The sequence below is a fragment of the Gossypium raimondii genome, chromosome 6, assembly GCF_025698545.1.
Source record: "Gossypium raimondii isolate GPD5lz chromosome 6, ASM2569854v1, whole genome shotgun sequence".
In the NCBI taxonomy this organism is placed as follows: domain Eukaryota; kingdom Viridiplantae; phylum Streptophyta; class Magnoliopsida; order Malvales; family Malvaceae; genus Gossypium; species Gossypium raimondii.
The window spans coordinates 18,802,610-18,820,701 of record NC_068570.1 but is presented as its reverse complement, the minus strand read 5'-3'; the positions used below and the strand labels follow the sequence as shown (position 1 = coordinate 18,820,701).

The 18,092-nt window shown below is 33.7% G+C and overlaps 1 protein-coding gene across 1 annotated transcript in view; it reads right to left on the bottom strand.

Moving 5' to 3' along the window:
• Positions 1–12,957: 12,957 nt before the first annotated feature.
• LOC105772962 (uncharacterized) overlaps positions 12,958–18,092 on the bottom strand; it is a 5,525-nt gene continuing 390 nt past the window's right edge. The window contains exons 2-12 of the mRNA XM_052631988.1: positions 17,966–18,092; positions 17,509–17,617; positions 17,042–17,313; positions 16,741–16,868; positions 16,368–16,602; positions 15,346–15,534; positions 14,960–15,249; positions 14,439–14,652; positions 14,102–14,344; positions 13,470–13,561; positions 12,958–13,395 (exon numbers count right to left, since the gene is read on the bottom strand). Coding sequence (XP_052487948.1) covers positions 13,248–13,395; positions 13,470–13,561; positions 14,102–14,344; positions 14,439–14,652; positions 14,960–15,249; positions 15,346–15,534; positions 16,368–16,602; positions 16,741–16,868; positions 17,042–17,313; positions 17,509–17,617; positions 17,966–18,092 — 2,047 coding nt within the window. The 3' untranslated portion in view covers positions 12,958–13,247. The remainder of the gene's footprint in view (positions 13,396–13,469; positions 13,562–14,101; positions 14,345–14,438; positions 14,653–14,959; positions 15,250–15,345; positions 15,535–16,367; positions 16,603–16,740; positions 16,869–17,041; positions 17,314–17,508; positions 17,618–17,965) is intronic.

Genomic DNA, 18,092 nt, shown 5'->3' with positions numbered 1-18,092 from the left:
ATTATATTTTATGATTATGTTCTTTTATTATTTTGTATACATATATAGGTATATTTTAAATTAGAGTAATGATTTCATGTTACGCATTAGCGTTTTATCATACTTTTAAAGAAAAATCTATTTTTGCTTCGTCAAAGCATTAAAATCGTTTTTTTTTAATTTTTTAAATATTTAGCAATCATGGTTCTCGAGAAAGATCGTGTCCTAACTTACTGGATCGTGATCATTTTTTCGATGAATTTAACGAGCTAAGTATTTATTTTACAATAAATTTGCAATTTTCAAATAAAACCTTATTCTCGGGAATTCAAAATGCCGGGTCCTAACTTACTGGTCATGACATTTCGTTATCTCGAAATAAGAATTTCTAAAACAAAAAGAAATATTCAGTATTTTGAAGATATAAAATATTGTGCCCTAACTTACTGGGTGTGGTGTTTTATTTCTTTGAAATGAGAATGTTTTATCATTTTAGATCCATTCACGGGTTAAAAATTTCTATTTAAACTCTTTTCAAATTTTCGACATCAAGACATAAAATAATCAAATTTGGTACCGATTTTTGGGCGTTACGAGGTGCTAACCCTTCCTCGTGCGTAACTGACTCCCGGACTCGTTTTCTCAAAATTCGTAGACCAAAATAATTTTTAAGGTGGGCCAATCACACCTTAATAAAGGATCGGTGGCGACTCCCATTTTTATTTTTAAAGTCGATAACTTATTTTTGTTTTCAAAAAAAATGGTTTCGACAGCTTGGCGACTCCACTGGGGACCATTAGAGAGTCGAGCCATAAATTGATTATTTTGTGTCTTTTTGTCGAAAATTAAAGTTGTTTTAAATCATGATTTCCCCTTTTCATTCATTGGTTTTTATCATATGCTTGCTTGATTGATCTAAGTCTGTTAGTTTATTTGCATTTTGCATTTCATGGTCAATTTTACCCCTCTAAGTGGGAGTGAGAAGCTAGTCCTTCGTGAGGTTTTCACCTCCGTGCAGGGTAGTGGATCGCTTTCGGGATACATCCGTACCTATGTCTTCGTGAGATTTTCATCTCCGTGTAGCCATAGGGAAATGTATTCCCCTGAACCGAACTCGGTCCATATGTGCCTATAATGGGTGAGGATCGAGGAATCTGCTGGTTCGGGTACCCTTGCTCTAGAAGCCAAAACCGCATATAGTGAACCTTAGGAACTTACCCTAGGTAGAATTACTCTAAACCTTAGTAGATACCTGACTAGGAGTTTTTATTATTTCTTGATTGTATTGGATTAAATGTTTATACCTGATACTAACCCATTTTGTTTTGTTTTTGATTGCATTGCATTTGTATTTTAGAAAAGAGATGTTGATTCAAGTTTGATTACTAATTTAGAAAGCCTATCATAAGAAAACGGGTTTCTTGATAAAATGAAAAATAGTACGGCTGCCTGAATATATTTCGAGAAATACAAGAAGGGTGATGGAGGAATACATGACTTTACTTCGTGCCTCAAGGTCAAGCTGATTGTTCAAGAGTTTCTGACATTCCAACTGCCTTAAAGAAGCTGAGGAGCATTACGGGGATGGGCAGACGTTGGATTATAACCAAGATCAAGCAAAAAGGAGGTAGAGGAGATACCCCTTTTGAAGAATTCTCAAGATTTATCTTGGCATCCAGATGAAGAAGGAGAAGATGTTTTCACCTGGAGTATGAGGGCAAAGCCGTATATATATATCCGCTTTACGTAAAGAAATTTGTCTACTAGTAATGTTTTCTAAATGGAATTGAATCAAAATCAACGTCTCTTTTTGCATTCATTCTCATACATCGCATCATATGCATTAAAAACTATTAAAGGGTTCTGATTAATTAAAATTATTCATCAGTTAACCTGGAAACCAACCGCCAACTCAGCACCGTTACGGTACAAGAGCGAAATTAAAAAATATGGACCAAAGGTTGGAAAAGCTCGAGCAGTTTCAAAAAGAACGCAGGATCGCCTTCAAAGACAAATGAAGGAACAACTCGAGAAGATTCAACAAAGTTTGATGGATAAAATGGAGGAATCACAAGGAAGTATGATGACAAAGTTAACGCGATTGTTGACTGAAGGAAAGGATAAGGGAAAGAGCCCTGTAACAAATATGGAAAAGGAAGGCGAGGATGGACTCCAGTATCCTCCAGGCTTCACTCCTCTACATGTGCAGCACCAAGCGGAAGTGTACCCGCGTAAATCTTCTGTTACGATTAGGCCTCAGCAATTTCAAGCCGATGCTTCAAGATCGATAAATTTTCAAGCCGGATCAGGCTCCAGTCCTGAGAATAATCCTGCCAATCTTATTGTTCTTGATTTCGATGAAGCAGTTGAAAAAGAGAAAACAAAAGAGGAATTACCAAAGCACCTGGAAGAAAGATGGAAATGGATTGAGGAGAAATTCAAAGCGATGGAAACTATTGAAAGATGTCATGGGGTTGATGCTAAGGATTTAAGTTTGGTACCGGATTTAGTGCTCCCTTACAAGTTTAAAATGCCGGAATTCGAGAAATATAATGGAACCACTTGCCCTGAAGCCCACATTACTATGTTTTGTAGGCAAATGACTGGGTATGTCAATAATGATCAGTTATTGATACACTGTTTTCAGGATAGCCTCGCGGGGGCAGCGTCTAAATGGTATAATCAATTAAGCCGCGCTAAGATTAGCTCCTGGAGGGATTTAGCACAGGCTTTTATAAAGCAGTATGGTCATGTGGCGGAAATGGTTCCTGATAGGATCACTTTGCAGAACATAGAGAAAAAGTCGAATGAAGGTTTTAGACAATACGCTCAGAGGTGGAGGGAGGTAGCAGTGCAGGTCCAACCACCGCTCCTTGAAAGAGAAATGACGATGCTCTTTATAAATACGTTGAAGGCCCCATTCATCACACATATGTTGGGAAGTGCCACAAAAAGCTTTTCTGACATAGTTATGAGTGGTGAGATGATTGAAAGTGCTATTAGGAGCAAAAAGATTGATGCTGGAGGAAATAACAAAAAGCAAGCCCCAAAGGAAAAAGAAAATGAGGTGAACAGCGTGAACACGTACAGTAAATTGATTACGGTGAATCAGGCAGGAAAGGTGGTTACTAATCAGCAGGGTTCATCAAGACAAGAATCAGATATGAAGCCAGGTACTGAGAAGCTCCAGTTCACACCAATTCCGATGTCCTATAAGGAGTTGTATCAAAGCTTGTTTGATGCGCATGTTGTTGCTCCTCATTACTTAAAACCCCCGCAACCTCCGTACCCCAAATGGTACGACGCAAGTGCACAATGTGATTATCATGCAGGAATCACGGGAAATTCTATAGAAAATTGCATTGCCTTTAAAAAAGTGGTTGAAAGGCTTATCAGTATGGGCGTTGTCAAATTTGACGATTCATCCAGTGCAGAAAATCCGCTACCTAATCACTTTTGATAATGGGGTGAATGTGATGCATGAAGAAGTGGTAGGAAACGTTCACATCAATGCCATACATGAAGACACAATTGAAAAGAGACCTTGTTAGATATTCACCCTTATAAATTTGGAAGTGTTTTAAATAAACAGACTGTAGAAGAAATCTCTATAGCATTTAGAGCTTACTTAGGGTAATGTTCAAAACACACTTGTTGCTTTTAGCCTAGAAGCAATAAGAATTCCATTGTGAAATAGGCTCATGTTTGAACGTCATTATTCTATGAATACATCTTTGCATTCATTTTTGAGCCAATATTCTTTCATTCTTTTCGAATAATTCTAGATTCTTTCATTCTTTTGGATTTTCTTCTAAATCATTCATTCATTTAATTCATAATCATACTGTACAGATAACTATTCATAAATTTATACATTCTTTTGTATATTCTTTGGTATTTATTATGGGCCCCCAGATATCAATGACATGAATGACACTGCTACAGATTTAGAATCTCTTTTTGAGTGTGACATGTGTTTAGAGGGATCTCATGACTTTGAAGATGACATAGATCGTAGCCTATCTCCAGACTTGTTGAGGATGGTAGAGCAAGAAGAGAACAAATTTGACCTCTTGAAGAGACAATAGAGATTGTAACTTTAAGAGAACATGCAAGACCTTGTTAAGTTACCTTAAGGGTTCAAAGATGTCGTCGCATAGTCATACCAGGACATGCCCAGGTTAAGCACTGATATTGTAATCTGAGCAATAGCACAACGTTAAAATTTTGCAGTATGTTCAAGAGTTACATCATGAACGATGCAGTTAGAATTCTTTACTGGGGCAATACCTTCTTCTCTGGCTTATTCCGTTGAAGTCAAGTTGTAATTTTTTCGTATTTTTTTTTAATTTCATCCTAATTGAAGAGGAAGATCTAAATTTTTCTTGTCATAGTTAAATTTTACCCCAAAAGGCTCTATGAGAGAAACCTGATACCAAAGAGATCTTTCGCATACAAAATAAAAGTGGAAGATCTTATGAGGAAGACCTTATCTGGAATAGTATTGATTCTGATCGAAAAGGATGACCAGGACTTGCCTAATCCTATGAGTGCAGATTCAATGCAAAAACAAAAAAAACAAAAAACAAAAAACAAAAAATAAAAAAAGAAGAAAAAAGAAACAAAAAGACCTCTACTGGGGCAATGTCTTTCTCTTTAGCTTATCACGGTTTTTCCATTGAAGTTAAAATTCTTTCTCTGCGGGTGTTGGCTGAGCTGAAGTAGGATGAAGACCCAATCTCGATATGATCAGTTGAACTTAATTGAAGGAAATTGGCTAAATGCTATTCGTCATGGTCAGATGTACCAAAAAACGGATGATGCGAGCTTACAATAATAAAAAAAGGGGTTCGTCCCAGAGAATTTCACGAGGGGGACCTGGTATTGAAAAAGATCCTTCATTTACAAAAGGATTTTGGAGAAAAATGAGTGCCAAATTGGGAATGTTCTTAGGTTGTAAAGAAGACATTTTCTAGAGGAGCACTGATTTTAAGTGAGATGGATAGTAAAAACTTGTCTAATCCTGTAAACTTAGAATCAGTCAAGAAATACTTCGCTTAAAGAAGGAGAGGACCAAGGTAAAAACCCTCAAAGGGCACTTTGAGTCGCAAAAAAAAGGAAAAAAATGTGAAAAAATAAAATAAAAAATGAAAAATGGAAAAAGTAAAAGTGGAGAGGCTAAGGTGAAAACCCGCAAAGGGCGCCTTAGACTAAAGGGGATTTGAGTTGAAAACCCGAAAAGGGCGGCTCAAATATTGATCAAAATGGGGCATGAAGTAATAAGAGTAGCTTAAATTTTGATCAGATTGGGGCATGTGGCGATCTTGCTATGCCCGAATCAGCAGGAAAAGGTACGCGACATCTTGGAGCATGGACAGAGTATTGTAGATCTCCTAAGCACATGTCGGATTCAGAGTGGTCTTCAGGAAGTTTGTGCAGAGAAGTTCAAACTGCGATATCTGGGGCACCTAGTCTTTATACTATTTATATTTTCTTATTCTTGGAATACTTCATTCTTTTTCAAGATACAAGTCAATTTCTCTTTTATTCTCAACATTCTTGATAATTTATTCATTGCAAGCTATGCTCTCAAATCAATTCTATTTTACCCGTCATTTTGTTCTTTTTTACAAACGTGTTGCATTGGAATAATGATTAATGGACTAATAAAAATTTCACAAGGGAAGTTTTGCATATTACTCTAGAAGTTTCTAAACAATATAGGAGCCTGAAACAGGACTGTTGTTTAGAATGCACCAGTTTTAAAGGTTGGAAATCTGAGAAGGAAAAGTCTAAATTATGACTTTCTTTTTGATTTTGTTGTCAAAAACATTGAACAAAATGACAGGATGATAGGTTGGTGGCAAGGCTTAGATGAACAAGCAAGCAATAATCACCAAGTAATAAAAATGGGTTTCTTTGGAGGGAAGAATCCTTCATTCGTGCATAGGCATTTGGGTATGACACCCTGAGATTGGTATGAAAGACCAAAGAGCTTCACATTTTGCATCCTTGAATTGCGATAGATGTGGATTGAGAAAAGACCAAATTTTTCTACCCTTGGGTTACAGCGGGAGAAAGATGGTACAAATTTTACGTCCCAATGGATGAAACTTTGAGGTTTACAGTGAGGGGCAATTTGATCAAGAGTTTATTTGGAGATGTGATCCGAGCAAGAAGGCGTTGTAGCACGTCAGTGTTAAAGCCTTAATAAACTTCGAGTAATGACAACCTAAGCGGGATCATTCTCGGAGAGTAAAATTTTGCATTCATGCAAACACCATTCACACATGTCTAGTTAGGAGCATTTGATTCATTTTGATCATGCCATCCTAATCATTAGGCATAATTAGGTTCATTATACAGGTCATGTTCTCCGGAGAACAGATCAATGAAAGTAGCAGATCTTGCCTTCCTGCATCGACAGCGAAGGAGATCGAAGATACTAATTCTATCTCCACGGTTGGCGATGGAATAGATTGAAGATTTCAAATCTTATCTCCTAGGCATTAGTGGAGCAGATCGAAGATGGCGATTTTACCTCCACGTGGTTACAAGTGGAGTACATTGAAGCCGTAATTCTATCTCCACGGTCAAGATGGAATAGATTGAAGATTTCAGATCTTATCTCCCTAGGCATTAGTGGAGCAGATCGAAGATGGCAGATTTTACCTCCCTGTGGTTACACTGGAGTACATTGAAGCCGTAATTCTATCTCTCTGGTCAGCAGTGGAATAGATTGAAGATTTCAGATCTTGTCTCCCTAAGCAGTAGTAGAGCAGATCAAGGATGGCGGATTTTACCTCCCTGAGGTTACAGTGGAGTACATTGAAGCCAGTAATTATATCTCCCTGGGCAACAGTGGAATTGATTGAAAATTACAGATCTTATCTCCCAAAACAGTAGTGGAGCAGACAAGAAGAAATCAATCCTATCTCCCCGACATTGCAGTAGAGTGGATTGAAGCACTAGTTCCTATACCTCTGAAGATGCAGTAGGAAGGAATGAGGCTATTTAAATAAGAATAAGAGCACCAAGGTCCAGCATGACCGGGCAAAATTGGGTTTTTTAGTCTTTGCTCTGTTCCCATTACATGACAACGAGCAAAGAGGGGCAGCTGTAATACCCAATTATTGCCCGGGCCCAACTATACTCACTAAAACTGACCCAAAGCCCAAATTACAACCTAACCCAATTACATTTGGCCCAATAAGGCCCAAGTGTGCAAACCCTAGCCCTCAACAGGTCTTCAGCAACAATGGAAGTAGGTTGAAGCAAATCGGCGCCAAAGAATCGCCTACGCCAAGCAACTGTTCCATTACCCACGTCGACTTTCGACGTTCAATGACCTGCAATGCTCGTTTTCACGTTCTCCTTCACCGCAATAAACCAAAAAGCAATGGTGTGATTGAGGGATAAAAATTGTAAAAAGATTGGGCTATAAAAGGCCAATGGATTTACGTAGTAGGGAGACAAATATTGTAAAGAAAATATTGAAAAAAAACAAAACCAAGAATCAAAAGATTGTATTGAAGAGAATATTTAAAATAAAAACAAAGAAAAAACAATTTTGAAGGTACTTACTTAGTTTCGTTTTTCTTTTCCTTTCTTGTTTTGTTCTTTTTATTTTCTCTCTTGTTTTTAAACAAATAAACGAAGCAAAGAAGAAGAGGAAAAGTTCTTACCGGTGGTGGCGCGCCGTCGAGGTACCGCCGTCGTTGTGGCCGATTCGAAATGGAATTGGAACCGCAGAGAAAGAGGGAGTTCTGGCGCATCTGTCAAAAGCGCGAAGAAAAATGATTTTAGGGTTTTAAAATTGGCTTTTATAGGGCATTCTTAAAATGGATAATTTGTGCAATTGATCCCTTTTGTTTTTCTGATTGCTTTAAACTTGTTTTTATTTCTTTTAAATTTCGCAAAATCTTTTACTACTGTTTCAATTTGGTTCGTGTTGTTGTTGCAGCGTTTTGGAAGATGGGATTAATTTCCTTTTAATCCTCCTTTATTGCGTGCATTTTAATTTAGTCCTTTTAGTGTTTTATATCTTTAAATTCAGCCTTTAAATTCTATTTATTTTCAATATTAATCCTTAATTTGTTCTTGTTTTTTAATACTGTTAAACCGTTTATTACTATATTATTATTAGCATTTATTATTATTGTTATATTATATTATTATTATGCATATATTATATGCGCATTTATGTGATAATATTTATAGTTATATGTATATGTATATATTTCAAACACTTTTTATATACTTTATTATTATTATTATTTTATATATATACGTATATACATTTTTATTTTATAATATTCATATGCTTTCCATATCTTATAATTTATATATGTTTATACATGTTTATATATATATATATATATATATATATATATATTATTCAAAACTTTTATAAATATATTTTCCATATATTTTATATATACATATATACCTATATTTTCATAATTATTAATATATTATGCTTACGTTTTATTTTTATGACAACTCATTATATTTTATGATTATGTTCTTTTTATTATTTTGTATACATATATAGGTATATTTTAAATTAGAGTAATGATTTCATGTTACGCATTAGCGTTTTATCATACTTTTAAAGAAAAATCTATTTTTGCTTCGTCAAAGCATTAAAATCGTTTTTTTAATTTTTAAATATTTAGCAATCATGGTTCTCGAGAAAGATCGTGTCCTAACTTACTGGATCGTGATCATTTTTTCGATGAATTTAACGAGCTAAGTATTTATTTTACAATAAATTTGCAATTTTCAAATAAAACCTTATTCTCGGGAATTCAAAATGCCGGGTCCTAACTTACTGGTCATGACATTTCGTTATCTCGAAATAAGAATTTCTAAAACAAAAAGAAATATTCGGTATTTTGAAGATATAAAATATTGTGCCCTAACTTACTGGGTGTGGTGTTTTATTTCTTTGAAATGAGAATGTTTTATCATTTTAGATCCATTCACGGGTTAAAAATTTCTATTTAAACTCTTTTCAAATTTTCGACATCAAGACATAAAATAATCAAATTTGGTACCAATTTTTGGGCGTTACGAGGTGCTAACCCTTCCTCGTGCGTAACTGACTCCCGGACTCGTTTTCTCAAAATTCGTAGACCAAAATAATTTTTAAGGTGGGCCGATCACACCTTAATAAAGGATCGGTGGCGACTCCCATTTTTATTTTTAAAGTCGATAACTTATTTTTGTTTTCAAAAAAATGGTTTCGACAATTGGCATAATGTATGATTGAGAGTATTATTACTATGCTTGCTTGTATTTACCTAGTGATTATTTGTATTTAATTAGTGTATGTTATTTACAAATCATCCTTTGTGTTGTACATTATTATTCAATCGTTTTTTATTCATTCAAAAGATTACAAATGTCAAAGTTATTTCATACAAAAGTTTTCAAAAATAACGCAATACTCGAAATTTGGAATCCTCGAGAGAATGGAGCCCTAATGTATTGGGTTCCAATTTTCCTGGTTGAATCTAAATAATCAAAAAATTTATTCAATCAAAACACATAAACCAAAAACTCATTTTTGGGAATTCGATACGTCGTGTCCTAATGTATTGGATGTGACATGTCGTTTTCTCGAAATGAAGATTTAAAAAAAAAAAACAAGGTCTATATTCAATGCTAGGAATTTTGAGAAATTGTGCCCCAATGTATTGAGTTTCAATTTTTCATCTGACTTAAAGTAATTGAATATCCCTTTTTAAATTCATCGCAGGAGTTTGAAAATCAAAAGACAAGCTTATTCTCGAGGACTAAGATGTCGTGTCCTAATGAATTGGGTGTGACATTTTATTAGTCTGAGACGAGAAGGTCTTTAGCATCCGCGTCGATTTATCTAAGTATCTTTTATAAAATTAACATTAATAAAAGGGAGGATCATGTTTTTTTAAAAATTCTTCAAGAATTTTCGATATTCGAAATTAAGACCTTAATTAATCAATTCGGTACCAATTTTGGGCGTTACGAGGGTGCTAACCCTTCCTCGTGCGTACCCGACTCCCGAACCTGTTTTCTCAAATTTCGCAAACCAAAATCATTTTTAAGGTGAGCCGATCACACCTCAATAAAAGATCGGTAGGGACTCCCATTTTCTTTTTTTAAAGTCGATCCCTGTTTTTTTAAATCTAAAAAATGGTTTCGACAAACGAAAACATGAAAAATTTGAAAGTGAGTAATCAAAACTTTCAATTGTTTTTTTTTTCTTCAATCAAGTTTTATTTATGGCTTCAATCAAGTATGAGAAACCTTTTTCTTTTATTATTTTGGATTTGTAAAATAGGGAAGAAAGTCTTGTAAAAAGACAATGGTTTCTGAATTTTGACTTGAAAGTTTAATAAAAGGTTTTAAGGTTTCTTTTGTACATCTTTACTATTTTTTACATATATATTTTGAATTTTAGAAAATTTTAATTTTAAAAATAATTTAATTTTTAGAATTATTGTTAAGAAAATTTTCAAGAAAATGAAAATGATATTTTAGTTATAATTCAAAGACCAAATTAATAATTAACCATTTAAAATAACCTATCACATCATCATTTAACAAATAAAATTCAACGAAAAAATTAATTTGCACGTTTTAAGATATATAAGAATTAACTAACTTATTTTTCAATAAAAACATCAAAATACAATCCAGTTTTAATCTAAATTCAGGGCTTCCTTATCTTCTCTCCCCCAATGGCTCCACCAATTAAATAATTAAAAGAAAAAAGTAGGTGTCAAATGCTGAGCTTGGCACTTCTACAGTAAACCATATATGCATAGAGGAGCGAAGTCAAAACAATTTTTTATAGGATCGAATGAAAATTTATTTTTTTATAGTCTATATTTTTATAATTTTTAAAAAATTAAATCAATTTTTTATAATTTTAATAGAGTCAAAGTACAATTTTTATTTTATTAATTTATAATTTTTAAAAAATTTAAAGAGCCTAAATAACAATTTTTCATTTCAGGGAGCGAGCCTGCCAGCCCTAAATTCGCCTCTTGTGTGGGCTTGGTACTTATAGTATTTAGTTTTTATATTATAAATGTTTCTTCGGCAGCATTTCATTTTAAGGGTTCATGTTGGACCCAAAGTTGACAAAAGTTAATGTTAAAATTTAGATTTAATCCTCATAAAATATGGTTTTAATTTAAATTAGGATTTAATCATTTTAAAATAACTAGTTTTTAATACCATATGATTTTACATGTTTATTTTTAATTTTTCAATTTATTATTCAAATTGGTAAATATATTAATTTATTTAACAATTCAAATATAATGTTCAAATACCTTATTAAAAGATTGATATTTTATAGTTCAAATCATCAAATGAAACAACTTGGAGAAGTTCATTCTTTATTATCAACATAATAATAAGAAGTGAATGACTATTCATATTTATTATCAACATGAATAAATTTATCATAAGAATTTTATAAGTTTTTTCCTTATGAAATTTATCTCAACACCATTGAGCTTCAATTTTAATTCCCAACAATAATTCAAATCAAATGTAAAATTTAAAATCAATATTTGACTAAAAAATCAATTAAACATCGAATTAATACATAAAACTATTAAAATAAATCAATTTGAAACTATACAAAAAATAAACACGAAACATATTCGCACTAAAATAATAAACACATTTAATAAAAATAACTTAAAAATAAATGTTTAAAATTATTTTTTTAAAAGTGAAGCTACATAATGTTTTTCACCTACACCAAACAAATAACAGAAAATTATTTTTAGATTGATTGATTCATGGTGTAAATAACTTATAATTTTTAAAAATCATAATATTATATTACATCATCATCAATTAAAATAATCTTCCATCTATTTCCAGTGTCATTGTCATTTTTTATATAATTCTAACTTATTAATGATAAAATCTCTATTTTTATTGGTAACTTTTCTTAGATGCTACTTGAATATGCCTAATTACTAAATGCTATTTATAAAGCTAAATTTTAATTGGTATATAACTTTAATATTAGTTAAGTGACAATTTAGATACTTATGTTTTTTTTTTTTACAAATAAAAGGTACTGATGCATTAAATAAAAGAAATAATGAAATAAATCCTAATTTTAATTCTGCCTCTATTCAAGTAATGAATCTATTTTAAAATTAGTAAAACTTTTTAACATCAAAATTTTTTAATTAAAATTGTAAATTAAATTATAAATATTTTAAATTTATAATATCACAACTTCTATAAAGATATATTTATTGTTGAATGTATAATTATCGCTTTTATTTTACATCAACTTTTTAACTAATACATCTAAATTAAATATTATAATTATAATTATTTTTAAATATCAATTTAATAATATGATGAAAAATAAATGGTATTCTCGTCAATTCAAAAGTTTTTCTAAATTTGTACTTTTACATATACTAATTTCTGATGTTCCATGCATTAGATTTAAATTTATGAGCTTAATTTTTAATTATTGTTACTTGTAGTTGGCAATAATATTCTCTTTGTTTTTAAATAATATACAAATTTAAAAACTGTAGCGTTAAATTGAAAAAAAAAGTAAAAACATGAAAGTGTCATAATAGTAATTTATGATAAATAAAAAGATATTTAAACTAAATAAATAAATATATTTAATAATGGTGATTAAAAAGCAATTGTTAAAACTAGAAATTATTTTCAAAATAAACCCACAATAATTTTTGAAGGTGTGTTCAGTTGTCAAGCTTCAAAGATTGATAGATAGCAGTCTTTATATCAGGACAACTTGACCATATCATATTCTGGAGTTGAGTTACGATAAACCTTGAATATTTGTTCCCAACAAGAAGCAAAATTCGTGCTTTTCTTTAACTTTTGACATGTTGTAAACAGGGAAGCAGTAGTAGCGTCTAAAATTTTGAAACATTACAACAATGCTTGCATCCATAGAAAGGCAAAGAACAAAACTTACAGCACCAAATGAAATATACAAATGAATTCTCTAAAACCATTAGTATAATAACCCCCAATTCTTTTTATTTACATTGCAACTCCCAAAAATTAATATGTAAAAGAAATTTTGAGAACTTACAACAAATAAATGCCATTCTAGTCGCACTTGTTTTTAACCCTCTGTTTCTATTTCTACTTTGTCAAGAACTGGACTTGTTAACCAAGTTGCATACAAAAACAGTAAAAAGTAAAAGAAAGAACCTTGTTAATGCGTAAGTCTATATATGTCTTTTAGCAACGGTGCTTTATGACTGCCAAAATAGCTCAAAATCATTACTATACAATGAGCGGTCTTGTATCTCTAGATTGGCTATATGCCAGTTTATAAGTTGTGATTGGAAAAGCTTACACATTACCAGTCCAACCGGGAAAATCCACCATTCGCTTTCATCCCTGCATCCAAAACCATCTCATGTTAGAACCAAAGAATGGTAAATCCAAAACCTAAGGCATCGACTTTTACTAACATGTTAATATTCCACGGCTGAAGATTCGGGATCATTTTGCTTGATGACAGCTGATGGTGATAGTGAACATACCCACAAAGGAATGCAACACCCTGGCGTAAACATGAGATGATGATTACCATCCAGATATTGATTCAAGCAAAAGACAGTTCACTACTTTTAACTTGCACTTGAAGCAACTCGGAATACAAAAGGATAAGAAATTTGGAGGGGAAGAGGAAAATAACTCCTCTTGCCATCAAATAATCATTGATAAGAGCGAGAAAAATGTTGTTTTATAAAATTGAAGGAATATAAATTGTATCTTCCTCTATACTTATTTATATCTTCCCCTTGACCAGGTCCCTCATTCGTAGGTACAGCCTACCAACATTCCATTTTTACCTAGGAAATATCATTCCAGTCACCATGTCCTTTTAAATCCTACCTCCCAAAGACAATTTAAAATAAAATATTAGATTTGATTAACCATTGAGATGAGCAAATTAATCAAAACCAGACAACACAATTTCATTACCAAGACCAGATAACACAAATTCATTACCAGCTATTCTTCCTCATAGGAATTGTAGAAAAATAAGATCAAAACGATGTTAACAAGTGAAATGAAGATCAAAGTTCCAGGAACTTACAACATTAATCAAGGATGTTAAGTTCCACAAGGCGTAAAAACGTGCCAAACCTGCGGATCGCCTTGGTCCATGACTGAATAAAGCATTTATACCAGCAGGAAACGGAAGAAGAATCCCCAGAGGTAAAATAAACAAAACTAGAAAGACATCCACCAATGAAATTGAATACAACTGTAGGAAGGTAAGCAACACTAAGCTAAAATCTCCTAAAAGTAGCATTGATATGACTAAACCAACAAGATCCTGCAATCATAGACAAGGTGTTAGGTGAAAGATTTAAATTTGTAGATAAATTACAAGAAACAACTAATATAATCTTTAAATTCATGTGAACTACCTGGTGACCACCAGGTTTAGTGTTATGGAGTATGAAAGAGAGAAGGTAAAATATATCTCTCTTCTCTTCAAGCTTTTGTAAGCTGTTAGCATCTATAAGTCCTCTGTAACTCCTCTTCCGCCTTGCAAAACCTTCGCTGCTCCGGTGACCTTGGGTTAAAGGCACATCTTCTCTTGGAGAACCAGATTCATTTGGCATGTCAGTGGTCTTCACACTGAAGTAAATAGAATAAGTAACCAAGTTAAGTACCATATAGTCAAGCATCAAATGATTCTATCACATGCATATACATAATAAACTTCAACAGTTCAAAGTTTCTTTCCATGAGAGAATACAAACACAATTACTCTTTCAACTTTAGTTCCGAGGGCATCAGCCTAATACTCATCCTACTCTTGCACTGGGATGAATTTCTAATTATTCACTCAGTAACTGCTCAAATAGGCCAACCTGACTTCGGTACCAATTACATGTGTAAGTTCGGACATATAATGACACATAACATAAACATGTATTATTACCGTGAAAAAGTCTCAGTTTTGACTCCACCATTGGTATTTCCCAAGCATATAGGTTCATTTTCCTCTTCAACAGAATACACCAAAAGTCCATACTGGCGATAATTCCCAGGTGTAGCCTGTGACCAGGCAAGAGCAATGCGTACACCATGGATTCTCAAAGCAGGATTAGCATGCATTTCAAGCCATCGAAGAACAGGCCGAAATGTTGATCTCAGACGTCCGCGACGAACCAGGCGTAATTGTGCATTCAAACCTGCCACCAGTCGATACCAAGTAGTAGGGGCCACCAGCTGTAAGAGGTATAACAATTAACAGAACTTCATTATAACTAAAGTTTGGAAGATGAAAAATACTTGCACAAAGTACGAGTAAAATATAGAACTAACCTGACTCATAAGACTGGTAAGGACGTTATCAATCTGAAGGGAAAATGGAGCCATATAGCTTCCATCACCTCCAAATATTATAGCCATAGGAAATCTCTGAGGGAGGCGAGGAGGAAGGTCTGTTCTCTTTTCGTCTCCACCAAGGAAGAAGTCCACATAAGCCAGCATTAAATCAGTAGTTGCAGAGACCTACAGTGACAGAATGCCACAATTTCAATTTAAAGCTACAGCTAAGATTTAGGCTTTAACAGCACTTGTATCAAGATTAAAATAACTGTTCAAACCAGTAAATATAGGATTTACGCATAAATCCAAAAAAGGTTAAAACAGAAAGACCAGTTCTCTTTTCTTTTTTTCTGGACTCAAGCATCTATATTGCCAGATATAGCACTATCTCTACTGATGATGTGCTTCGGTCTTAGAGTTGGCATTTTCACCTCCAAGAACATAGCATCCATCTAACCATGTATTAAAGGAGTAATGTAACATTACTCCTTTAATTTAGTTTCTTTTTTATTTATAAACAAAACCAACAAGTTGAACAGGAAACTTAAAATCTCCAGAATTAATGATAACTTCAGGATGGTATGATTAATGGGAAGAATTTTACTCTGCCATTCCAAATTATACACATAACAACAAGAGCCTCAAATGTAGATGGTATGATTAATGGGAAGAATTTTACTCTGCCATTCCAAATTATACACATAACAACAAGAGCCTCAAATGTAGAAACTTAAAATCTCCACAAGTATGAGAACTTCAGGATGATATGATTAATGGGAAATTTTACTCTGCCATTCCAAATTATACACATAACAACAAGAGCCTCAAATGTTTTACAATTACACTAGAGAGTTCAGAGCATAAAAGGCATCTGCCCGAGTCCACAGACATGTCTATGTCATTGGTTTACAAAAGACGACAATAAGAGAAGAAGCAAAGATAGCTCTAAGCAAACCAAGTAAAACGAAGCATAATAGTAAACAAATGAAATGAAGAGTAGAAGCAAATAAAGAAACCTTAAGCCCCTCATAGAGAGCCCGTGAACGGCACGAACGTAAGCAGGCATGATCATATTCTGATCGTACAAACTCACGTAGTCGTTGCAATCTCATTCTTCGGCGCCATTGCTGCCATGACAAAGCAAGGGGATAAGCAAGAATGGAAAGAATGGTGTAAATTGCACCTTCCCACCACTGGTAAGCAGCAATTGCATTGATCTCATCCACGAATGTATTGTATGCACCCTCATATCTGCAAGATCAAGGAAATAAAATCAATATGCAACAATGATGATTAAAAATATTAATAAAACCCAGTACACAGCACAATCAAAGATCACATGCTGCTGTATGAGAAGCTATTCAACAGAAAACTCAGCAATATACTCACACAATCTCTTTTATTTCTTCTGGAGGAGTGTGGGGCAGATGCCAAGGTTCGCTGAAAGTATTAGGGCCCATGAAATACATTCGGTGGACATGGCTCTGTGACTCTTCAACTCTGTTTGTTTCTAAGACCTGTAAGGGAAAAAAGGGAAAAATTAAAGTAAACCAAAGGGAGGAATGGGCAAACGGACAAGGGAATCAGTATACTAACGAGGGGTAAATATAAAGAATAAAAATATCAGAGCATATAAGGCCAAGAACTATGAAAGAATAATAAAAGTGAACATAGAAAACTTCTATACAACCTCATTCAATGACTCCAGGAATGGGAAAGAATGATCTCTCTGAGAGCCATGCTGAGTAGGAGCTGGGCCAGGTAACTCATCAACACCAACAAATTTCATTCGTGCAACACTAAGCACCAGTGCTAAGAGGATGAGAAGACCTAGAAGTAAAAAACCAAATAACCAAGGTCCCCCAAATGTGTAGATTAACTCTTCGAGAGCTGTAAAACAGTGTGGCATGTGATATCTGTCCGAAATGCATTCAAAAGGGCAAGGGGTTTCAGCAACACCACCTGTGAAGGAAGGAGGAGGTTTTGAATATAGAATTACCATACTGAAGGAAAAAATTGAACTTAATTTATGCTAAATAGGACTTAAAACCAGAAGAAAAACCAGTCATGACAAAAACAAATCCAACAACAGCATGTATAAGAGCAGTGCATCACTTGAATATAATCTAGCTTGATACTGACAACAATGAAATGTACCTCGAACATAAACATAAACAGCACGGTGGGGAAGCTGTGAAGCAGGGCAAGGGCGACAGAGAGAACTATCAGATCCACTAACATTCTTGTAAGTACCAACAGGACATTCCTGGAGAAACAGAAAGTTAACTTGAACAGCTAAAAGAGATTTCTGCATGCTAGGAGAAAGAGATGGTAGACTTGCTACAACCAATTTGAACAAGTGGACAACATTATCAGAATAAAGTAACTTCATCCAAAAAATGCATTCATATTCCATGGGCCTATAAGCTGACAATTGGATTGGATAGATTTTTTAATCCTTAACCTTCAAAAGCGTAAGCAGTTCAATGTAGAATGTTAATTTGGTGGTTAAATATTTTAAAGTTCCAAGTGTTAAAGATAAAAACCAACCAAATTCCACATCAAATGAAAAGAATCTGAAAATTTTCAAAATGCAACAGATTTGCCAACTTACTGCACAAAATGTCCCATACAGCCCCTTTGGACAAGTTTTACCAGTCACAGTTCCATTTTCTCCACCACCACTCTGGTCTCTGCCTAATCCTCCCCTGTACAAGACGATCAGAACATCACCATGATAC